Raw genomic sequence first — 26,508 nt, 5'->3', positions numbered from 1 at the left:
ATCCAAGATGACTGAACTATTGATCGTCATCATCTACTTTGTTTTGTGAGAGTTTTACTGGGTAAGAAATTAAGTGTCTGATCTCTCATACATACTGCTACTGTAAATTATTAAGGTTGCACCTTGCAGCATGCTTCAATGTATACGTTTGTGTAGAGCGAGCTCTGTATGAGTGGATGCATTTAAAATGTCTGTGCACTAAAGAGAACATCAGCACGGATAAATTCATTTGCATTAAATTAATTTGCCTATTACCAGCAATGAGCACATCTCACAACAGTCAGTAGTATTCACACCATAACAATAAATTCTGAAATAAGTTTTTCCAAATTAACACACCCACTACTTTGGGTCTATGTCCCTTGCCCCAGGTAATTCTTTGGAATTAACTAACACCTTTGCAATATACAGAATGACTCTAGAGTCAGCACACCTTATTCCTGCTAGGAGCTTGACTACTAGTAAGAACAAAACTGATTTATTTTGCTACATACTTACACAGTCAGGTTTGTCTTTCCGATATAGATAGGGGACCTCCCTCAATTGCATTAACATTCCCTTCAAATTAATGACAATCAATGAAGCCAGAACAGACTGTGGAAAAAAATATTAGTCATTTTAAGTACTTCATAGAAAAAAAATCAAATAAGCTAATGATGACCTTATGATAAAATTGATCATGTTGAACAACACCTTTATTTTTATACAAAACTCACATTATTGAATTATTGCCTATTGCCAGAGGAGAGAGAGAGAGAGAGAGAGAGAGAGAGAGAGAGCGAGAGGTTGGGATGACAAATTCTTTCGTTCACAGATATCAGCATACAAAATGAAGCTACCATTGTTTTCACTCAAACCAAATGCAGTGATTGCATTTCATTTCACCACGTTCATCTACATACAGGGTCTGTCTGCCAGATACATAATTATCTTACAAAGCTATAAGCACTCACACTCCAGAATGCCTGTCTGAACTGCTTAACCATGCAGCTATAAATCTCAGAAAAAATTGTTTGTAGACCAGGGATTTCCAAATTCAGTCCTGAGGAGACACTGTGGCTGCAGGTTTTTGTTCCAACCAGATTTATAATCAAGGTCAACACCTGATAACACTGATCTCATTTAATTAGCTTTTCTTCTTTTCTCTTATTACATCATATCTACATTCAGAAAAGCACTGAAGCATGATTTTTACATTGATAAGATATTTAGAAATATTTCTATTTTTGCTATAGATTTAAATGCTTAACACTCTTTTGTTGATTTCATTATATTTCACGCTTTCTCTGTGCAGTTTGCTCCCTTCATTGTGTCTTAATGATGACAATTAAAAACTAGCAGAGCAGACACACAGGCAAACAACACGGAATAATCAAAGGCTGCAAGTACTTTAGTGTCAGCCCTACTAATTAGTAAACAATGAATTAAACTTGTTTTTTGTTATTAATTAAACACCTGAAAAATTGAATGAAACTCAATATGAAAATGTTAAAAAGAAAGAAAAATACATTTTTCCCATATAACTGTTTAGTACATTTTAATAATTTGTTTTTAAACAAACTTAGTTTTCTAATTTCTATATTGTTCCCAAAACACAGAATCTGCGAAATAACAGTTAACTTAATTAGCCCAGGAGTCCAATTAAAAACAGAAGCTGGTTGGAACAAAAACCTGCAGCCACTGTGAGTCCACAGGACCGGGTTTGGGAATCCATGTCTTAGACCAACCTTATCCTATGACATTTTCAGAGAACCGTCTTCTAATTTTGTAGCTCCTGATCTATGGTACTTCTTACAAAATTCAATTTGTGACACTGCATTAACTATGGGCTGTAGGCCCACCTCTTCAATTTCAATTCTCCCATCATTACCTATCTAAATAGATATGTTTAAACCCATGCTACAGCTAAATGAATTGTCTTGTCTGGTTCTATGGAGCAGTGTTGTCTCATTGTTATATCAGCTCCTTTCCAAGCTCTTCCTAATCAAATGTGTGATTTGATGTACAGTTTTTCATGTGTTATTGCACTCCTATGTCTTCTTTAAACAGTAATCTAAATTTGCTCTATATTGCACGTTGGATATGATGTAAATGATGCTGTATAAAATAAAGATTGATTGGTGATTTGTCATGGCTCATAGTAGAAAATAGCAAAGTATAAAATACATCAACCATTCTTGGCATCCCTAAAGAGCAGCCATTTAGCATTAAGTAAATGTACAGCGAACTTAAGACTTCTGGCAACCTAGCCTCAACTTCAACATAATAATACATAGATAAAATCATCTAGGTAAGTTTAAAAGACTGCAGTGTTATAAGTTACAAAGTGAAAATGTATTACTGCACAGCCATAATATATGCACTTGTCCCATTATTGTGCTGTTCTTTTTGGACAAATAATGAACAAATTGCATTTATACTTTTTATAACAACTGTTTCACTGCATTATATGGTTAAGACCTTGTTCATATACCATTGTTTACATCCAATTTTAAAATTAAGAATATAAATAATTTAAAGAAGTCATACCTTTTGCAGTGGATACAGAAGAAATCCAATCCATAATATGACAATCATTGACATTAATGCAGAAATCAGTCCTGCAATCTAAAAAAATCAAAATGTATATGTTTTGTAAAGTTTCTTAAACTTTAACAGATTATTGTGACTGATCCTATAGTTTTTATAATTAACTTTGATGTATCCATCCATCCATTATCCAACCTGCTATATCCTAATCATTTCAAAGAAATTCTCTAAATGCAGCTAATTTTCTCTAGTAATAAAATGACACATCATCAAATCAAAAGCAGAAACCACCACAATTAACATTGATAGCTCACCACAGAGAAAACGCAGGTAACCTTGTTTATAATTTATCGAAAAATAAGTGGGCAAGTGCACCAAAATTGACATCATTTGCAATTAGTCAATAATGTTGCTTACTGCCCTTAGTCTCTTTCTGTAGCTTGCATTTACATTTCTCTGTGTGCTGCCTGAGTGCTGTAATATCACTGCCAGTCTCAGTTGTATATGATCTGTGCATTGTCCTCACTTGTTTTTTTAACTTTAATAATTTTGTGCCATTGTTTTTCTCCGTCACTAGTGTTCAGCATGAATCAGAAAATGATGAATAATAGGGTAGTTTAAATTTTAGAAAGAATACTTGCAATTACATTCATCTATTTACTGAGCCCACTTAATTCGAGTTTTAGAACTTTAGATTTTACACATCTTAATTATTAATTACGATTCTAATTACCTGTGTTTTACCTCCTGTACTCTCCTGCACAGCACTTCTTGAGAGTGATGTACTTGCAGCAAAGCCTTTGAAAGAACCACAAAACATGTTGCTAAGTCCAAAGGCTATTAATTCCTGCAATGAATGAGATAATATCTTGTATTAAAATAGTGGAAAGACAGTCCACACATACAATGACAGAATGAAAATGTAATGTTGCAACTACTAAGCTGTTTGAAAAATGCAGCTGCTTTACTTTGCCATTGGTTCTACATAGTGACTCATGATTACTGACTCCACTATAATTCAGGAGTGTTTTTTATTTTTTGTTATGAAGAAGAAGACAAGTAAGACAAAAAAGACAAATGTTTCAGGTTGGATAGGAGAGTTTACCAGTAACTTGCCAATAATTGTAAAAGTTTCAGAAACATTAGTAGAAAAGTTAATCCTAGTCCTCTATTTGTTTCTGAGAGGTTGAATAAAGACATTGACCCAAAAAAAGTGTGTTCAGTTTATCAGTATAATATAATGCATTTTTCAATACAAAATACATTGTTTATAAATGGCTGTGCATTCCAAGAATGCTTTGAGTTCAGAACACATTTATCAAAACCAATTTAATTAAGCTGAAATGCTGTTTTACACCAAGCAGACTGCTTGCATCAGTTTCTTTAATATTATTCTCAATGTAGTGCTTTGAAAGGATCAAAGTTTTTAAGTCGCATTGTCAGTAAATACTTTAATTTCATCTTGAATTTTGTAATACTCTTAACACCTTATAGATTTGTTCACCTATTCATCTACCCATCCAGCTACAAAAAACTTCATATTTAAATTAATGAACTGAAATTCCAAAAATAATGTTACTATAAATGTTTCCTACAGTTTTGTACATAAATAAATTCATATCTATGTTTGACATCTAATATTTATTAATCACAAGCATTTTCTCAGTTAACTAAAACCTGAACATTTAGTCTTGGCATTAAGTTTCAAACCAGACAGCAAAAATTCATCATATTAAAATATTTTCGAAAGCATTTTTTAGCTTCCATTTTTCTATAGAGAGCAATTTGTAAAGATTAGCAGATCCAAAATGTTTTTGACAAATACATAAAAAATTCTTATTGTGTGGATACTTGACTTTTACTTATTACACTTTCAGAAAATCTTAGATTTAGATAGATAGATAGATAGATAGATAGATAGATAGATAGATAGATAGATAGATAGATAGATAGATAGATAGATAGATAGATAGATAGATACTTTATTAATCCCAAGGGGAAATTCACAAATATTACTTTCTGCACATATTCCTTACAAGCTGATGGTGTGTTTTATTTACATTGCAAAATTTCTAACTATAATTCTATATTCATCAGTTCCCAATATTTTCTGGATCCCTCCATCCATATCTGGTATCCATTTTCAGTCTCTGACTATTTTATGTTACCACATGCATATTATTCTTTTGAACTGCTTGCTTAAATCCTTCAGAACTCATTTTTGGTCTACTAATTTGGTTACCTGGCAAATCAACCCACCCAGTCTTACCTGATTGCCATCTATGACATAATCATGTTTAATAGAGTAAACTTTTGCTACAGAAAATGCAATAGCAAAACCAACAATAGCCATGGAGAATGCATCCATCACAGAATTCTTCAAAATCTCAAAATCAGGTGCAACTGGTGCTTGATATCTGATACCAAAAGAAGATGACACATTACTGATTAAAAGACAAAAGACACAGAGACAAATACTATGGCCGATCAACACACACTACTTACCCTTCTACTACTGTTCCAACAACGTCAACTTCATAAACTTTTTCAAAGTCACATGCGTATGACACACCACAGGCTATTATGGTCTGTAACAAAAAATATCAACCATATTTACAGTATAGTATTTGTTATGCTTAATGAACAATTCCTGAAAACATTAATCTTTTGCAATTTTTTAGTAGCTAATAACATTGATGTCTGCTTAGTTATGTGTTTTATCAGAATAATTTCTAAGATTTTGTTTTATAGTTGCACTATGACCTATCCAGTATACTGCAAAGAGTAAACACTTAAAGTGTAGGGACTTTTTTGCCTTATATATGCATTAAAGACTTAATGCTGAACAAACATTCAGTACATTCAGTAACTTTTCTGTATGTTTATGAGTTGTTTCCAAAAAACCTATGTCATGTTAGTGTTGTGTCTGAACTTCCTATCCATTTAAAAAAAATTTGGTTACATTATAATGGAATGAGAAGTCAAGCAATATAAATATTGTAAGTATGCAAAGTATATTAATCAATGTTGATGTTCCAACCACAAACTCACATTTCTGGTCCACTAAGCTTTTTTACATCTAACTATTGTGCCTTACCAAATAAACTAAAGCATTCATATTCAGAAAATTCACTAACAATTATTTTCAACTGAAACAAGATGACAAGATTCATTACCTAGAGCGTAATAATTAATACTCAGTATTCATCCACATGTTGCTTTGCAGTGTAAGTATTGTCTTCAAGCCATTGGAAAGGGGTTTGTCAAACTGTCGCTCAAATATAAGCTTCTCTTCTCATTCAAGAGTATTCTATACTTAACCAAGGCAAACTAGTGACATTCCAGTCCCTCAAGGCTATCATCAAATAAGCAGACCAAAGCAGTACAATTGTGACTAAGCAACACCTTTTATTTTTCTGAAACATCCAAATTCCTCACTGACACCATTGCATGCCAGGAATGCTGAAAATGTAGCATTTTGTAGAATTTTTTATGTAGCATAAAGTTGTATCCACCATTTATCTTTTACTATTGATAAGGAAGACTCACCTTATGTTCATTTACTCATAGGATAAAACAGATTCACAATGTTTGCAAATCCAACAATTGTTTACATGCATGTTTTATCCATATTTTTTCCCTATTGCAAAAATATTTGCTTTTCTACCCACCACATTAAACTAACTGGGAGGTCAGATTTGTTTGCTTTGGTATTTGGCCTGAAAGAGCTTTGTCTCTTAAAAATTAGTCTGATCATTTTCACAATAAAAATTAAAAACTTTTTTCCTCACCATTATCACTTCAATCGGTATAGGAACTGGCAGCTTAGCTTTGTAACGATCATTGAGTTCCTTCACAACAAATACAACAATCATGATAATGATGGACGTAACAAGATCTGCTATGTTTGTTTTGTGAATTTGGGTGAAAATATCTCTCAGAACCTGAAAAAGAACAGAAGAAAGTAGTAAGTTTTGTTTTTGTTTTACTTAATAATTTGTATTTAAATCTGTGCCATTATTACTTTATTAAAATTATGCTTACACCATACAGGATAAAGCCATTATGCTATATGCTGCTTCTTATCCTTTTTTTTAGAGAGTTATTTTTTTTTTTTTACCCACAGTTCCTGTGTATTGGTTTCTCACAGGTTATAGACTCAAAATCAAGCATACAAGAAGATTTAGAGCCCATGCCTGTATAATACCCGAATTAATAAACTTTACTTAAAATCATTTGATACTATAATTAATTTATTTTTTGGGAAAGGAAATTACTTTACCAAGAGCAATTTATAAGATCAAAGCTGTCAAAAAATCTGTTTCCTTTAAATGAAAACATTTTACAAGAAGAGTGCTTATGTCATATCTGTTTTTAGGGGGCAGTGCTTCTTTCATATCTTCATTATGTTAGGTGCAAATTCTTATTGTTAGGTTCTTATTGAAATTTGAGAACCGATAATATACTGCATTATCTTAATTGAGACACACTGAATGATTTTATCTTTATCAATAAAATGCTCAATATATAGCAATTGCATTTATTTGGGGTGATATAAAATGCCCTAGGACTAATTCATACTTTCCACCTATGTGAATCCACTTTCATATGCATGGGCAAAATTAGCTAATTTTGATGGCTATGCAGGAGAAATCACTCTTCTAAATGTTGTGAAATAAACTGTGTATGTGTTGTGAATGGCACACAAACAGCAGACCAAGTCACATAACTCCAAAGAGAGATGCACATAGGCGAACAGTGCAGCAACCACACACTCAAGAACATATGTGAAAGGACAACTATCTCTACATGTAGATATACACAATTCAAGTTTGTAGGAGTATGTGGGAGCCCTATGGATTAACGTTTCCATCTATTTACGATGAAAATCTGTTTAAGATAAACTGTAAGCCAATTACTATATCTCTTACCATTTAATGCCATTCATTGTCAGTCTTTTTCTCACATTATTAGTATATGAATACTTACATGTTTATCTATCAGTTTAGCTAGTTCCCATGCTTTTTTTAGAGAGTTACAAGTATTTAATTTCTGATTCTTGTTGAACAACTGCAAAACTGATCACAATCTGTTATGGCTGTTTATGGTTAAAAATCTTTACCCCTTAAATTAAATTAAAACCATAGCTTTTGGTTGTTTAAAAACGTGACATTTGCCCATGCATAGGAGGAGCATTTTCAATAATTTTTCTGAAATAGTGATGATTTTTAGATGGCTAGAGCTTGATTTTGTGGAGTATTCAATTGAAAAAAATTTTTAAGCAATACTTAGTAAAAATTGGCATGATTTTACTCTAACCAGCACTTTTTTCTCCTATCTCAGTGGGATGTGAAAAAGGAATTGTTTTCCTGACATATTGGTAATTTTGTCCATCTAAAACAATCATTTAATGATGCCCTGACTTTTAATGTTTTTTTTTTTATCTCACTAAGTGGGGCTGAGGCCTAAACTCAACTCTCACTGCACACAACTGTATGTATTTCATAGATTTATGGTTTAACACAATATTAAAAAAATATTTCAAATCTGAGTAAGTGCTGAAGACTGTTCGCACTTCTACTATTAATATCAAGTACATCTACTTTAAACCTTATGCTCGTGTTCTTTTCATCCTCCAGAATTATTTTACATGAAAAAAAGTACAGTATTGCCATAAACATGGCCAAAAAGCCTCAAAAGTATTGAAGCTCAATGTTTAAATATGCTTACAACCTTAGCATCACTAATAGCATTATCACATGGTATCCTTCTTTAAAAGGTAGAGGAAATATAGGCAGTAATCAAAGAACATAATGTATCTTCATGTACTTTTCCTCTAGATTACATGAACATGATGCTTTGTAATTATTATCAGTCATGTTTAAGTTGTATTGTGAATAATCAGGATGATAGCTCTAACAATGAAGGATTCTTCTTGAGGAACCTATTGGATGCACATCAAATTTAAATGTCACCCTTAAGTCTGAAGACCGGTCTAAATGTGGGGTGATAAATCCATTTACTTTAGAAGTTATTAAGCAGGTGCCACAAACCATGCATTATACTTTTCCTACTAAATATATACAGAAGTAGCTCTCTTTAATGCTGAGAGTCACATCGGCACATTGAACAGACAGAAAAAATCACCTTTGAAAAGTCCTTTAAAGGCTGAGTAACCTTTTTATAAACAATGTTATTTAGAGGAAGATGATCACTTTACCTTAGTCTTTGAGAAGTCAGTAAGGAATAAAAGCAACATCTAACAGAGACTGTAGCTTGCTGTTTAAATAATGGAATGATGAGCCCTTATGGGCTTGTGTGTGCTCAATCTTTTAATTTAAGCCAATCGTTTAATATCAACAACATAATTACTGTTTTTTTTTTTTGTTATCTTGCTCTGTCTTTATTGGCAAATTAACTATTACCGTTAAAAATGATCTGGTATGAACTTGTTGAATTATTGTGCATTCATTGCCTCTTGAGTAAGATGTACAGTATCACTAGTCCACAACTGGATTTTCCAGGGTTGCTCAATGTGCAGACTTTCTTCACAATAAATTTCGTAAAAAGAGGCTAGGCTAACTATGTTAATCTTATTTTATCTATCTAGTGCAAAACACCCTTTGTTGTCTGCATTATTTTAGGCGCTTCATATAACAAAGTTTCATCCATTTAATTGACACGATTATTTTGACATTATTGGGCAGCCCTTGATGCAATGTCAGTGAATGTCAGGGCACTCAAGCTCAAATGGAGTGGTTAAACAGTCAACAATAAACTTAACATCTAAATATTTATAATGTGGTAGTAGTCTGTTATGGACATGGAAATCTGACGCAAACTTAGGGGGAGCTTGCAGATTCGACAAAGGCCATACTCAGGTCACTAAGTAGCACCGTTTAACCACAGGCCATTCCAGATTACATCAGATCTCCTGATTTTTTCTCCTAAAATTGTGTAAAAGTGCTTTTGCAATGCACATTCAAAGCATCCTTTGTACCTTTAACCACCTTCTTGTTTAACTGACAGTAAAGTAGCTGCCCCTCTGTAGTCCTCCCTGTGTATTCTTTTGGTAAAAGTAGAAAAATTGAGTGAAGGAAACATTTTAGGCAAGAGATGTAATAAGAAGACTCAGCCTGACTTAAGAAAAAATGCTTCCTGCTATTAAAAGACATGGCTGAAATACAGGCCTTGACATCATTACTTAGAAAGTTTTCTATCCTCCTTGCCCAGGTGATGGCTACAGAGTGCTGGTGTATGAAAGCGCCCTGTACGTGACACCAGCCCTTCAAAAGATGACAATCATTGCCACACTCACACTAAACCGATTTAGAGTCACTGGTTAATTAATATGCATGTCTTGGGGCTGTGAGAAGAATAACGAAGTACCAGAGCCATTCAGTCATAGGCAGAACCATACAAGTTCCAGACTGTGATCTGAGCCTGCATCTCTGAAAGTTTAAGGCAGCAAACCACTGCAACACCATACTGCTGCTTAGACAATAATGCACCTCTCCTTTCAGTATATTTGAGTGAAAGAAAAGAAAAGAAGCTGCTTAACTAAACAAGCAGTTTGATAATCAAATCAGAGATAAACACCAGCAGAGCATTTTTACAAGGTGCATGATACTTTGTAGTGGATCCATCCCACCCAGCACCAAACTTTGATTTCATGTGCATTTTCATAAGGTGCAAAATACACCATGGTGGAGTCTCATTTCTCTTTGTCTTCAGATGTATTTGTATCTAGCACACTCACTGGATTAGCGAGGTGTATCCTGTTTAGGGATCATGACAATTTGGTCCACCTATACGCAAAATGTCTCATTTTGGGACTTTGAAAATCTGGTCACCCTAGTCCAAACAATATGAAATATCATTGTCATATAAAATCCTCACTTGGCACAACCACATTAACATTCCATAGCATTTACAAATCATGTTCTGATATGCGTGGTGTCAGAGCCTAACTCAGCAGCAGTGGATAAAATGCAGGAAATAACCCAGGACATTGACACGCACAAGCACAGCGACGCTATCATTGAAACTAACCAAAAAACCTAACCTGCTCATGTTAGATAATGAGCTAAATAAACCAGACTACCGCCAGTAAAACCCTTGTGCGCACAAGGGCAATGTACAGACGGCGAGCAGGCACCGACTCGAGTAGAGGACGTTAAAACTGTGAAGCAGCATTGCCATGCCGCACGAACTCTCTCCATAGATCCTTCACCTGCACATCCCATTGGAAAAAATCACTACTGGACAGACCCAGTGGCATCTTACTGTGTAGTCTTTAGCAGAAATTACTTTAGAAGTGGTCCGCCCGGAACGCTCTATGGACACTTTTAGCCACATAACGACTTTATTTATAATCTCAACATTACTCCGTATTTCACAGTCTGATCTGTTTTACAATGAAACCATACGTAAATAAAAGTCTGCGCTTTCCCTGTGTTGTCATTACCTGCGTAACTATCTTACTGTTAAAAGATGGTAAGTCCTATGAATGATCAATGTTTCCGTCTGGTAAAGATATATCGATACTCCTGGAAAGCGCGCCAATCAAGTTATCAGGTAATCGTTGAAGAGTAAGAGGAGAAGGAAAGAAGGTGGGTTATGTTTTACCTTTCTGTGCAGAGTACAAAATATGCTCATTTCTTTATGAACTCCAATTGCATCTGTCAGACAGGCATTAGTGGTGCTGGAAATAAAAGTACTTAGGCGTGTTATTAAAGTCAAGTGCATTAGATACGTGGAACGGTAACGGAATAACTTGTTTCGTGGAGAAGGGAATTTATTGTTTGATTGGGTGCCTAATTGCCAGACGTCCCTTATATACTGGACATGTCCCATATTTGATCATTTTGTGCCCAGTTCCATACTGACCTTTCGGGGACACCCAACTGTCCCGTATTTAATTCATTTTCAAATTTCGTAATAATAATATATTTTTTACTACCTTTTTTACAGTACTTAGTTGTAACTTTGTAAGAAATTATACTTTCTTTTCTCAGCTTCTCTTGATGAAAATAACCCAAATGTAACGAGGAAACTAGTGTTTTCTTGCCTGTTTGCAACTTGTTCATTTGCTGTGGTTGGCTTATCACAGCAACACTGTTACCGTTTTGCCGCGCTGCTGTGTAGTTCTGTATCAGCATTGAAACATACAGTGTCAACAAAGTGTGTTGTTACTACTTGACACGGCCCACTTTTTTTTCTAACTTATGTCTCTAGTTTTATATAATATATTGGTCTGGGTGTGTAAGGGGCTTTTATATATACAGTATATACATCCATCCATTTGCCAACCCGCTGAATCCAAACACAGGATCGCGGGGGTCTGCTGGAGCCAATCCCAGGCAGGGTGCCAACCCACCGCAGGACACACACAAACACACCCACGCATCAGCACACACTAGGGCCAATTTAGAATCACCAATCCACCATGTCTTTGGACTGTGGGAGAAAACCGGAGCGCCCGGAGGAAACCCACGCAGAGAACATGTAAACTCCATGCAGGGAGGACCCGGGAAGTGAACCCAGGTCTCCTTACTGCGAGGCAGCAGCGCTACCACTGCGCCACCGTATATATATACACATACACACAGAGAGATTTTAACAGTGTCCTGTATTTCTAATTTTTTACCCTGTCAACCCTAGCGCAGCACAATATCGGTGGCTTTGTTACTGTGTGCCAACGCTCGAGTGGGCTGAACCCTCTCTAAACTGACCCATGTGAGGGGGAGTTGACATTCAATGACCTGGGGCTCCACCAGCGACCCCAAACTGTTACGAAAGCGAGTGGATGGGAAAAGAGTGACTGAAAAGTTTAAACTATGGAGTTATTATTATTTTGAATTTGAGTAAAATCTGAAACAATAAAAATGGCAACAAAAATAATATATTTTTAAAACCATCTAAAAATACCATTCGCTAGGGGGACAGTATGTGGTGGCAGAAAGTATTTCTTATGTATTGTGGATTTTAAAATTAAAAAATTTGAGCCTCAATTTAGGTTTCATTTAACCACAAGACCTTTTTATTAAATAAAACATAATTTTCAATTTTTGCCATTTTTGGCACATTCTAGATGGGTCGTAAAATGATTCTTTTTGAGTAAAGGCTTTTTATATAAGGTCAGAATTGTGCCGAGTTCTTGGTATAGTTGACAAGTACTATTGTCCTATATTTCACTCTCAGTCTTCAGGTCTCTCCAGATCATTGTTTTGCTTCTCTGTTGATTCCTTAGCAGATCTACATCTTTCTAGGATGGTCAGTCCCTTTCTAGGCAGTGTGTACATAAACTTGTGCAGTTTCCATTTCTTCATTATTGAAATACAGTATACTTTAAGGGATCCAAACACTTTGATACAGTTGTGTAACCTCTTCTTAGTCTATGTGGTTTTATCACTTTTACCACTTCCCTAGAGTGTTCTTAAGTGTTCATGTCTATAATCTTTCATCACGTTCACTGTGTGACAAATGATTGCTCCCCAGACTTAAGTTCTCTCAAGAAAATATCTTTGATTCTAGTGGTGTACATGCGGCAGGTAACACTAAAGAAATTGCAATGGATCTTTGTTACAAAAATTTCTTTCAATAGTGAAATTTTGAGCATGGAAGTTGAAATAAAAATAAAGATTTGAACAATATGTCAACAAAAATAATGTATTTTTAAAACCATCTAAAAATATCATTCACCACACAGTGCAACAGCAAGTTTAATAATGGAAAGATGGATAAGTTGTTTTAATTATACATCAACAAAGAAGCTATGCTACTTTTTCAGTTTTATTATAACTTTAGTTATTTGTTTATACTCAACACAATGCTAATATCAAAACTAAATTTAGTATATTGTATATCTGACAGTTTACATTTAAAGTGCAGCATATCCAGTGCACCAGCAGTAGACCTAAATGGTGCAATTTACCATACTAATATGAACTGCCTTGGGAGCTCAGTTGTGGTGAGCTATGTCCACTATTTCCTTCCAATCAATGCTCTAAATTCCCCATCTCCCAAATTCCAATGTGAACTCTTAGTCCTTGGAATTGATGTGTCTCTTATCCACAGTAAAGCTTCACATAGCCGTGTGGCTGGAATTCTAGCCCTCTGTATATTCATAAAAGATTGTTTGTTTCCAAAGTTCAGATTTAAAATTAAGCAGTGTCTGTTCTTTGCTGACTTCGGTCTTAAGGAAGAATCGAAAATTCTGGTCTTACTAATCAAACTTTCTGAATTTTGCATAACATCTATTCAGAAAACAAAATTCAGAGAAGTTTAAAACTATGGTGCAAATGTTTTCATAAATGAATATGTGAATATATGTACAAAGCCAATCAATCCATCTTCAAGTCACAAAGGGGCACCAGAGCCCGACTCATCAATCCAGGGCACAAGACAACAACCATCCACACACAGTGCCCCAGTCCATTGCAAAGCCCATTCATAAACACTGAGAGAGTAAATTTAGAGTCTGAATTAACATTATGGGTATGTGGTAGGAAAGCCCACAAAGATACAGAGAGAGCTCTGCATGAATAAAGATCAGGTGCAGGATTCAAATCTAGGATACTTAATAAATATATGCATGTATGTGTGTGTAATATTCTATATTATATACTAGCCACGGTACATGTTGAAGGCAGGTAATAGACTAATTTAAAAATATCTGCTATTTCTTGCCCTATGTGCACTTTCTGTCCCTTTCCTGTGTATTTTGCATGTGTCTGAACCTCACTGCACTGGTGCCCTTTTTCTCCAGTGTATTCCCGTAAAGCTGACCTCTCAGGCTTTGTCATTATTTCCAAGGCACCTTCCTCAACTCCTGCCCAGTTGTGTACCTGCTGTCTTTGAAGGCGACTCTTTCAGTGTGCACCTTTACTCCTTCTCATGTGCCTCACATTCACACTTTCTCTTTCTTCATATCACCAAAGCCAAACTGACCAATCAGATTGCTCTGAGAGTTTGGGCTCACAGACCTTAATATTTTATTATATAATAGATAAATGTATTTTAATATAAACCTTTTGCACAAGAAAGTAAAATGACAAGCTTAGATCAGGAAGCTATGGCCAGGGCTTATTATAACTGGCAGTAATAAGCACTAGCCTCCTTTCTGGCATGCTGCACTATTCACAATATATATACTATAGACTTTTGTTTGTACCAGATTAGAACCTTTTTGCAAACATTATGTTTATTTTATAATAATTTATAATAAATAACTTATAATAGTGTATAAACTTTGATTTACATTGCTGATTTTAAAAGGGCATCCAATAGTAAACATTCCAGTCATTTTCTTTGATATTTCTTTAAATTTGTAATTATTTATTTTGACGGTAACACTGAATTTGTGAAACACTGGAGGTCTGTAAAGGAATAGTGTAAGTTACATGAGGATTTTCATGACTATATGCCAACTGTGTCAAGTACATTACTGTAGAATGCAGTTTTACTCACCCAAATGTTTGATAAAGGTCCAGATGGACTATCTATACTTATTCCAAAAATAAACTTCAGCTGTGAAATTAGGACATTGACTGCAGCTGCACATGTGAACCCAGACACAAGTGTCTGAGAAAGGTAGATCACAATAAAACCGACCTGGAGAATCCCTAGACCCAGCTGGAAAGAAAGCAAAGAGAATCCCAAAGTTAATATGTGTGCACTTTCCAGTTTTAATAAAGAGTATCACCAGCTCATTCACAAAGCTGAACATATGTTATATTGTTCAAATGAAACAAACACTTATTGGGAGTTAGGAATGTCTAGCCACAGAAATCATGGGTGTAAACAATTACATTAATTAAATCAAGTATATCTTTAAATATATTTTTTTTAAAAAGGAATTGCAAGACTTATTTTGCTCAACTGAAAGAATCCTAACTCACTTCTTTTAAGTTAGTGGATAACTGATGTTATATACTATTTGAAATTGGAAAAAATCAAATTCTAACTTCTCAAAACTTGCCATTTAAATTGAGGAGGCAGGTTCTCTCACCTCTTTCTTATTCTATTTATTTTTATTCATTTATTAATTTATCTATTTACTTATTTTTACTAGTTTAAAGTTTTACTCTGCTGGCCTTTCTCTCTTTCTCATGGGTGGGAGTTGATTTGTTATTGCTAAACTTGACTTGCTTGTATGGAATGTTATTTAATTTTAATAAAATCAATAAAATTAAAAAAAAAAACAATAAATAAATAAAATGGGATTGCAACTCTGAGCATGTAACCTAGGTTTGATAAATTAGAACAACAGCAGTGAACATTTCATAAAGTCTTACACTTCCATTTTATAGTGTATATACCTTGATCAGATATTCAGTGTTTGATGGATTACAAATGGTACATACACATTTTTATCCTGTCTGAATTTTTGGTGCACACTGGCATAAATAAGGAAAAATAAGACAAACTGAGCCATCTCTCAGCAGATAAGTTAAAGTCAGAAACACAAATATGCTGCTTTCATACTTATGGAAACCCCACACAGCAATATAGCTGGAACATTTGTTTCAGCTCTTTTAAGTTTCTAGATGTTTATGGACATATATTTTCAAATTATGTCACAGCTGAGTGATGTGGTCCAGAGCAGAACTTTGACTGGAACCCTCAAGAGCATTCAACTTTTTACTCTTCATCCATTACTTGGGATATCTGTCCTGATAAAAGGTGAATCTTTTCAAGATAAATGTTCAGTTTCAGCTTTTTGGCAGACTGAAACAAAAATCCTTAAATTTTATAGTGATGTGTGAGCTGAATGACTGCTGGCCTGTCGCCCTGACATCACATGTGATGAACACCATGGAGTGGCTGCTGCTTCACCACCTGAAGCCACAGGTCTGCCATGCCCTCGACCCTCTGCAGTTCGGATGCCAGGTGAAGGTGGGAGCAGAGGATGCCATCATCTATATGCTACATCGATCCCTCTCCCACTTGGACAGTGGCAGAGGTTTTGTAAGAATTATGTTTCTGGACTTCTCTAGCGCCTTCAGCACCATCCAGCCTCTGCTCCTTAGAGACAAGCTGACTGAGATGGGAGTAGATTCACACCTGGTGGCATGGACCGTGGACTATCTTACAGACAGACCTCAGTATGTACGTCTCAGGAACTGCAGGTCTGACATTGTGGTACTGTACTTTCTTCGGTCCTGTTCCTGTTCATTGGACCTCCAATACAACTCGGAGTCCTGCCACATGCAAAAGTTCGTTGACGACACTGCTATCGTAGGCTGCATCAGGAGTGGGTAGGAGGAGGAGTATAGGAAACTAATCAAAGACTTTGTTAAATGGTGCAACTCAAACCACCTACACCTGAACACCAGCAAAGCCAAGGAGCTGGGGGTGGCATTTAGGAGTCCCAGGCCCCTCATGGACCCCATGATCATCAAAGGTGACTAAGTGCAGAGGGTGCAGACCTATAAATACCTGGGAGTGCAGCTGGATGATAAATTGGACTGGACTGCCAATACTGATGCTCTGTGCAAGAGAGGACAGAGCCGACTATACTTCCTTAGAAGACTGGCATCCTTCAACATCTGCATTAAGATGCTGCAGATGTTCTATCAGACGATTGTGGCGAGTGCCCTCTTCTACTCAGTGGTGTGCTGGGGAGGCAGCATAAAGAAGAAGGACGCCTTACGCCTGGACAAACTGGTGAGGAGGGCAGGCTCTATTGTAGGCATGGAGATGGACAGTTTGACATCTGTGGCAGAGCGATTGGTGCTGAACAGGCTCCTGTCAATCATGGAGAATCCACTGAACATGATCATCTCCAGACAAAGGAGCAGCTTCAGTGACAGACTGCTGTCACTGTCCTGCTCCACTGACAGACTGAGGAGATCGTTCCTCCCCCACACTATGCGACTCTTCAATTCCACCTGGGGGGGTAAACGTTAACATTATACAAACTTATTGTCTGTTTCACCTGCATTTTTATTACTCTAATTTAATATTGTTTTTTATCAGTATGCTGCTGCTGGAGAAAGTGAATTTCCCCTTGGGATTAATAAAGTATCTATCTATCTATCTATCTATCTATCTATCTATCTATCTATCTATCTATCTATCTATCTATCTATCTATCTATCTATCTATCTGATGTGCTGTGTCCAGTGTCCTTCAGCTCCAAAAAGTTGCCTAGGCCTTATTGACTGGAAGCCTTTCCATACAGTGATACTGCCTTTACCATGTTTCATGTTAGGGGACGGTATTTCTTGTGTAATGTTGATTTTAAAATTAAAAAGTTTGAGCCTCAATTTAGGTTTAATTTAACCACAAGACCTTTTCTAAATAAAGCATAATTTTGAATTTTACCTTTTCGGGTCTTAAAATGATTCTTTTTGAGTAAAGGCTTCTTATATAAGGTCAGTATAATACAGAGTTCTTCACATAGTTGACAGGAACAACTTTCCATTACTTTATTCTCAGTGTTGAGGTCTCTCAAGATCATTGTTAGCCTCTCTGTTGATTTTTTTCGCAGGTCTACTTCTTGCTGGGATGGTCAGACTCTTTCTAGGCAGTGTGTACATAAACTTGTGCAGCTTCCATTTCTTCATTATTGAAATACAGTATTAGGGATTCAAACACTTTGATACAGTTTTGTTAGCCCTTCTTAGTCTGTGTGGTTTTATCACTTCCCTAGAGTGTTCTTATCCAAAATTTTCCATCACGTTCACTTTGTGACAAATTATTGCTCTCCAGACATAAGTTCTTTTGAGAAAATGTCTTTGATTCATGTGGTGTACATGCAGCAGACAACGCTGCAATTGATCTTTGTTAGGAACATTTCTTTCAGTGGTGAAAAAAACATAGAGCCTCAAGATCACAGGGCTTTAAATACTTGCACAGACATTTGTGGTGGTGATTGGAGCGGATTTCAATGGACATGTTGGTGAAGGGAACAGTGGAGATGAGGAGGTGATGGGCAGGTGTGGTGCCAAGGAGAGGAATAAAGAATTTCAGGTGATAGTGGATTTTGCCAAAAGGATGGACATGGCTGTGGTGAATACGTATTTTAAGAAGAGGGAGGAACATGTACAAGAGTGGAGGAAGATGCACACAGGTAGATTATATCCTATGCAGTAGAGTTGATCTGAAGGAGATCGAAGACTGCAAAGTGGTGGCAGGGGAAAGTGTAGTTAAGCAGCATAGGATGGTGGTTTGTAGGATGGATCAAGAAGAGGAAGAGAGTGTGGGCAGAGCCAAGGATCAAATGGTGGAAGTTAAAAAAGGAAGACTGCAAGGTTGAGTTTAGGGAGGAGGTGAGATAGACACTGGGTGGCAGTGAAGAGTTACCAGACAGTTGGGCGACTACAGCAGATATACTAAGGGTGACAGCAAGAAGGATGCTTGGCATGACATCTGGACAGAGAAAGGAGGAAAAGGAAACCTGGTGGTGGAATGAGGAAGTACAGGAGAGTATACCGAGGAAAAGGATGGTGAAGAAGAAGTGAGATAGTCAGAAAGTAGGCAAGAGTACAAGGAGATAAGGCACAAGGTGAAGAGAGAGGTGGTGAAGGCTAAAGAAAAGGTGTATGATGAGTTGTATGAGAGGTTGGACACTAAGGAGGGAGAAAAGGACAGAAGACATGTGTGTGAATAAGAGGGAGGTCAGTGGAATGGTGAGGATGCAAGGAGTAGATTTGGCAATGGCAGATGAGTTTAAATACTTGGGATCAACAGTACAGAGTAATGGGGATTGTGGACGAGAGGTGAAAAAGAGAGTGCAGGCAGGGTGGGATGGGTGGAGAAGAGTGTGTCAGGAGTAATTTGTGACAGACGGGTATCAGCAAGAGTGAAAGGGAAGGTCTACAGGACGGTAGTGAGACCAGCAATGTTATATGGGTTGGAGATGGTGGCACTGACCAGAAAGCAGGAGACAGAGCTGGAGGTGGCAGAGTTAAAGATGCTAAGATTTGCATTGGGTATGGCGAAGATAGATAGGATTAGAAATGAGTACATTAGAGGGTCAGCCAAGGTTGGACAGTTGGGAGACAAAGTCAGAGAGGCGAGATTGCGCTGGTTTGGACATGTGCAGAGGAGAGATGCTGAGTATATTGGGAGAAGGATGTTAAAGATGGAGCTGCCAGGGAAGAGAAAAAGAGGAAGGCCTAAGAGAAGGTTTATGGATGTGGTGAGAGAGGACATGCAGGTGATAGGTGTAACAGAACAAGATGCAGAGGACAGAAAGATATGGAAGAAGATGATCCACTGTGGGGACCCCTAATGGGAGGAATGCCAAAAAGGAGGTTTATGGATGTCGTGAGAGGGGACACGGGAGCAGCCAAAAGAAGAAGAAGAAGATCTTTGTAGTCTTTTATGTTCTTTACATAAACATTGGTCATTTTATCCACTTAAACTGGGATTTAGATGAGGTACTGTAACTAGGCCAGTAGTTGTAACCAGAAGCATACAATGAAATACAATGAACATCATTGGTGCAAATCTAAAGATTAAATTGAGTGTATGCAGTAAATGTTATATGGCTAAGACAATGAACTTTAATCAATGAGGTTGACAGTCCAATTGCCATTTTTGCCTAAACATTTTGACCTTGAGCAAGTCACTATATCTATCTGTGCTCCAACATTGAAAAATATGCAAACAGTTGTAATATATCCTGATATTGTAAGTACCATTTGGATAAAAGTACATTACCTGAAAAATCCCCACTAGGAAAGTTACCGATGAAGCTACTGTTACTCGTCTCTCATTCAAAGTCACATCTGTTGCATTTATACTCATAGGGACAAGGTTGTTTACCACAGCGCCTACCATCAAACTTAGAACTGGAAATGGACCTAAAGTAAATAAAAATAGTGCAGGACAAATATTCAAAGAAAAGTATTAATATCATGTATTACTTGTTCAAGTGTAGTGTTTGTCTAGCCAGTCTGGTTTGTGAAATCACGTACTATATTAACTGTTTTTCCTACTTTTATGTAACAGTGTGGTAATATACAGTATCTCCTAAAATTGTGGGGCCTATAGCCAAAGAAGACCACTTGTTTATGACCATTCTAAATTATTTTTATAATATTGGATGTACTTCAGGAAAAAAGAAAATATGACACATACAAAATATTTTGAGACATGAAAAATGTTATAAAGTAAACAAATCAACAATAATTGTTTCTAAAATAGAGGCAGCTGCAAATATTAAAGAACAACAACGATCCATCACAATATAAAAAATACATAAGGAGTGACAAACAGGTAAACCAAATATATTTCAAATAATTAGGAAACCAGACACCTGCTACAGAATAAATCCTGACCACAAATGTACTGTGAGCACCCATGCCCTGGCATTTCTACATGATATCATGGTAGCGATAGAAGTCTAACAGAGTTATAAACACACTGAAAAGAAATGAAAAAGGGAATAAACAGGAAGTATTCAACAACAGAGCCTTCAATCAATCAAAAATTAATAATTATTAAATTAATAAAACATTTTAAATTTTGTAGATAGTTTTGATCCGAGATTAAAAGTCTTCATAGATACAGATATGTTGTTTGCTCTTATGGAAGATGACAAATGTAGATTAAATTACCCTATAAAATAATGGAGGTCAGTGGTGCTCACTGAAAGCTAAAAGCTTGAACCTAACAGAACAAGCAGAAAGACAAAATATCTAGGACAGAAAGTGGATAGGCATGAGCAACAGAGCAACAGAACTTTTTTTACTGTCTTTAATTCCTGAATGAGAGTATGGCATCATATAGACAACACGACAGCAAATGTGAGAAGGTACCACCATACAAATTACCAGTACAAGCAAAGAAAGAAGCTTTGTATAAAAAGTCAACAATGGATTTGAAGTGAATGTTCCAGTGTGGAAGATCTGCCAGCAGGCACCAATATATCTCCACATGAGCTGTACAATTCAGCAAGGTTTCAATGGATGAAAAGGTTTCTTTTACTCCAGGGTTTCATATTTTTGTCAGTACAGTAGTTGTTCTCTGTTTACAGTGTTTCATTTGTTGCCATTAGGCTGCAGATTTAGGTTCCCATGAGTAAAGAGGAACAAATGTAACAACTCTTAGTTTATACCATAAGTAACTATACTGTATTTTGAATTCTAGCGATTGTAGTTTGGTATTTTTCAAGTCAAAGTTATTTCTTTGTAAACATGATCCATTTGCTATACAAAATAGTGTTTTGAAGTTATTAATAAATAATAAAAAATAATATTAATTAAAAAAATGTTTGCTTGTGTGATAGCACTGGCCTTCATTGGAGGAGTTCTAACATAAAAATGCAAGTAAATTAGTAAGATACCAAGCGAGACAAGCAGGAATAGTTTAGTGTGCTGGGAGTGAGAGGTCGTTGTTAAGGAAGACAAGCATTGAGTTTAGAATAGCTGAATTTCTTAATATTGATATTTTTGTTTGAAAATGACATTTATAAGATGTTTTATAATAAGTGTGCAATTTGAAGGAGCGGATAACTTCTTGATAAATTTCTTGGCTTGAAAAACTGACATATTCAGTAAGTTCTTAGGCTTTAGTTTTGAGGTTAGGTCACGTGATCCAAGACTTCCATTATAAAATGCCAAGACTGTCAGTGTATTTTGTTTAATTTATATAAAATGCTTAACTTTAGAACACACTTTTTCATGGCAAATGCATATACAGTATACCATGTTTGTGGACACATAACCTTCATTTGAAAAATACTGAACTTATCCTTTAAGCTAAAATCAGACCTGTTTTATTTAGTTGGAATGAGTTGTATATTGGTCTGACTAAGTCACTGGGTTTGTTAAACTACAAAATTGGAGGGCACGGGAATGCAGCACAACTACCCTTGACTCACTGAGATTATGTTAGATTAGAGTAGATTAGAAATCTTTATTGCCACACTGGAAAAATCTTGTAATAACATGGAGTCATTGGTTGTGCTAATTCAGACTTAATTTCATTGTTATGGAGCACTATTGTGGTTTAAAGAAACTGGGGCATTGTTTACCCTTGACATATTCAGATTTTAGAACCCCTAAATGGGTACATTTCTCAGGCATATGTCTAGTTACTGCTCCAAAATTATGTTTCTTACACTAGACCATGAGCATGTTTTTTTGGGGAAAAGAGGGACAACTGTGATGACAATTCAAATGAGAAAAAAACTTTGATTTTAGAGACATGCTGCTTTGTTCTTAGTACTTTTGCAAAATAAATTACTTTGGACAATGTTAGTTATCCTGGAACTGCTGTATATCCACTTATCGAGCAGAATGAATACCTGGTACTGATTTTTTATATATATATATACAGTAATCCCTCGCTATATCGCGCTTTGACTTTCGCGGTTTCGCTCTATCGCGGATTTTATATGAAAGCATAACTAAATATATAACGGATTTTTCGCTGCTTCGGGTTCTGCGGACAATGTGTCTTTTTACTTCCTGTACATGCTTCCTCAGTTGGTTTGCCCAGTTGATTTCATACAAGGGACGCTATTGGCGGATGACTGAGAAGCTAACCAATCAGAGCACGCAGTTAAGTTCCTGCTTGCTAAATGCAGTGTTAACCAGGAAGTCTCGTCTCGCTCATTCAGCATCAACGTGTTTCGCTGTGTAAAGAGTTGTGCTCTTTTGTGTTTATCTTTGTGCATAGTCAAGCCCTTCATTATGGCTCCAAAACGATCTGCTACTGCTTCAGGGCCGTGCCCAAGCGCAAACGGAAGATGTTAACGATTGCCGAAAAGGTAAACGTTTTGGATTTGTTGAAGGCTATGATTCGTTTTATTTAAAAAGTAAGAAAGGAATATAAGATCTACGGCCGCAGTGTCCTTTTAACCAGGGTGCAAAACAAGTTGTAAGTGGATGTAATAAGGCAGTAGTCTGGATGGAATCTGCTTTAGGGATTTGGATTGAAGACTGCCAGAAGAAGAACAACGGCAGTGCTTCACAATCGCCTGAAGTGGCTCCTTTAAGGGCTGTAACGCTCTCCTTTGTTATGCAGTAAAATAAAACTCATTGTTATCGGACAAGTCATCGTGTCATTGTTGGTGAGTAACCACAATTAATTTTCTACTTACAGTACTTAGTACATGTACGTACGTTTAGTGTCACTGTACACACACATTTACTGTATACTATTTTTGTTGCATTGTACGTATTTCTTGCTGGTGGCATGTCTATCGTAATGGCTGTAACATATGTGATGTCGGAGACACTCAATATCTTTAAAATAATATTTAGGTTTTACTGTATATAAACAGTGTTTTTATATACATAATTTCAATGAATCTTACCTAATATCTAAGAGAATACAAAGGGATTATGCTGTATAATATATAGAATATTTATAAACAGTGTGGGAGAGTTTATAAGGGCTTAAAATATATAAAAATAACCATACAAACATATGGTTTCTACTTCTGATTTTCACCTATCGCGGGGGGGGTCTGGAACGCAACCCCCGATCGAGGAGGGATTACTGTGTATATATATATATATATATCCATCCATCCATTATCCAACCCGCTATATTCTAACTACAGGGTCATGGGGTGTATATATATATATATAGAGAAAGACAAAGATATATATATATATATATATATATATTGTGGATGCCCAGGAGGACCAGAGGAGGGCTTGTGCCTCCTCCAGACCGCAAGGGGGCGTCCATACTGGTTATGTTGGGGCCACGGGTAGGGGGTTTGGAAGCCTAGCCCTGTAGGGGCCCATGGCCACCGCCAGGCGGCGCCCTGGTGCCTGAGGAACCCTGGATCCCAGCACTTCCGCCACACCAGGAAGTGCTGGGGGGAAGACGACAGGGGACACCCAGACGGCTTCCAGGTGTGCAGCCGGCACGTCCGCCACACTGGGGTGTGGCCAGGACTGATTGCCGGGAAGCAGCTGGAGCCCATCCGGGTTCCCATTTAAGGGGCCGCCTCCCTCCAGTCAGCAGTGGATGTCGGGTGGAAGAGGACAGAACTGGAGAGAGGACGGGAGGTGGTTGAGAGAAAGGCAGAGAAACTGTGTGGCCTGGACATTGGGGGAATCGGTGCAAGAGGCACTGGGGTTTGTGTGCACGTTAAATTTGTATATAATAGTTGTAAATAAATAGTGTGTGGTGGAATTATGTTGTCCGTCTGCCTGTGTCCGGGTCCCAGTCCACAGTGGCTTAGTCGTTCGGATGGTCCGTCTGGTACAAGACGGGTACCTGCTTTTACAACAAATATGTCTGTGGATGGCCCGGCGCAGCAGCGGACCCCACACACTGGCCGCGGGAGCGGCCCGTGCACAACCCCGTGGGAGCGGTTAACCCCCGAGACCGCCGGCGGACCGCAGAATGACCATCCCCGGGTGCGGAGGAAGAACGGGCGTCGCCGGAGCGTAGTGGGCTCCGAGGGTCGCGCTGTCGGGACGGACAGCCAGGCCGGCGTTGCGACGCAGAAGGCCACACCGAGGCAGGGGCCTCGGCATGACGGGATCCGGGAGGTGAGTGCCCTGCCCTGCAGTAATCGGCCCTTCGGGGTCGCACGTACCTTGTTTTCTACAGGGAGGGACGATCCGGATCCGCGTCTGTGGCAGGAGCACGCCGGGCCACGGGCTGTCGGTAGCGCGACGGTGGCAGCAGAGGAGGCTGCGAAATCGGAGCCGCTGCGGCTCGAAGAATTGGCGCAGCTGCGAAGCTGTGAGGAGGCATGTCACCGCACCCAGAGCAGGGAAGACAAGTTGGCCGCGGGCCGGATGTCCCGCCCGCTGACAGGCACGGGATTGGCGGTGTGTCTTGTGTGCCCGCCAATGACGGTACAGAGGCGGGAACAAGGAACGCCAGTCTCGTGCCTAGAAGAGACCCGATTGGGCCAGAGGGAGTGGCCCACAGGAGGCAGGCGACGAGTGGTGCTGATGGACAGGTAAGCCCACCGGCGTCTGTCTCTGTTTCCACCAGCGGCTTGGCGCGAGCCAGAGGAGACCCTTCGGCCCACCGAGTCGCCTTTATTGCAGATGCTAAGTGTTCTCGCTGTCCAGTTGGAGAAGCTGCAGGGGAAGGTGGTCGCATCGGAAGAGACGCCGTATGGGACGGAGGATCGGCGACGCTGGAGCCTGTGGCCAGCAGGGTACTGCGGGGAAGGTAGGTGACGCCGTCCCCGTACAGCATGAGGGGGGATTCGCCGAACACGGCCGTAACTGTTTAAAGGAAGACCGGCAACCAGTAGGCAATTCCCCAACAACGGACGCGGCGATGCAGATGGCCGAAGGGGCGAGGAGAGCGAACACGCATGGGCTGGTAGGACAGGGGCTGATGAGTGCCCTGGGTCCTAGCGCCCTGCGCTCCAAGCCCGCGGCAGTCTCCTGTCGCTCTGCAGGGACGCAGACGGGGCTGGATTTGAGCTGTTGCCATGCTCAGACCCAGACCGTCAAGGCGTCCAAGAGAAAAAGGAGGAACCGAGGGGTGAATGCCGGTTTCTCCGATAGGAAGGGGCGTCTCGCTGGGTGCGAGCGTCCAGAGCAAGGCCGTCCTCTGCGGAGGCAGAGGGAATCCCCTGGGCGGCTGGGCGAGCTGCCTGCGAGAGCGGTCCCGCTGACAGCGAGAGGACGGGCATGGAACCTGCGGCGGAGGACTCAAGCAGGCAAGTCAGGGGCTGTCAGAGGGGCGCAAGAGCACTGCCGGTACAGAGACCGACAGGACGCTCGGGGTGAGTGTCCTGGCAGTGCTTCTGGCCCTCCTTTTTCTCTTTTCACAGGTCCGAAGCCCCGACGAGCGCTGGAGCCAACATCGTTTGGGACCTGCCCTCCTGGAACGGGCCGCTCCGCGGGAGGGCTCCCGCCGGGAGGCCGATGGTGATCCAGCTGGTGGGGACGGCGGGGGTGAGAGCGGCGCAGACCAGAGGGGCGCGTTGGTGTTGGAGGGGGTGCCGAAGTAAGATGTAAGTAAGTAAGATGTCCCAGGGTGCCGTGTTGGACCCTGGGGACATAGTAGGACCCTCTCTGGGGACGTGCT

General features: G+C 38.6%; 1 protein-coding gene across 1 annotated transcript in view; it reads right to left on the bottom strand.

The window, feature by feature from the left end:
* Positions 1–26,508, bottom strand: part of LOC120533607 (chloride anion exchanger-like) — a 49,081-nt gene that overhangs the window by 15,793 nt on the left and 6,780 nt on the right. The window contains exons 5-12 of the mRNA XM_039760526.1: positions 20,203–20,345; positions 15,001–15,165; positions 6,321–6,473; positions 5,035–5,117; positions 4,799–4,946; positions 3,263–3,376; positions 2,530–2,607; positions 499–594 (exon numbers count right to left, since the gene is read on the bottom strand). Coding sequence (XP_039616460.1) covers positions 499–594; positions 2,530–2,607; positions 3,263–3,376; positions 4,799–4,946; positions 5,035–5,117; positions 6,321–6,473; positions 15,001–15,165; positions 20,203–20,345 — 980 coding nt within the window. The remainder of the gene's footprint in view (positions 1–498; positions 595–2,529; positions 2,608–3,262; positions 3,377–4,798; positions 4,947–5,034; positions 5,118–6,320; positions 6,474–15,000; positions 15,166–20,202; positions 20,346–26,508) is intronic.

The sequence above is a fragment of the Polypterus senegalus genome, chromosome 8 (genome assembly GCF_016835505.1).
Source record: "Polypterus senegalus isolate Bchr_013 chromosome 8, ASM1683550v1, whole genome shotgun sequence".
Classification (NCBI taxonomy): Eukaryota; Metazoa; Chordata; class Cladistia; order Polypteriformes; family Polypteridae; genus Polypterus; species Polypterus senegalus.
The sequence above is the reverse complement of the archived record's forward strand: the minus strand, read 5'-3'. Positions and strand labels throughout refer to the sequence as shown.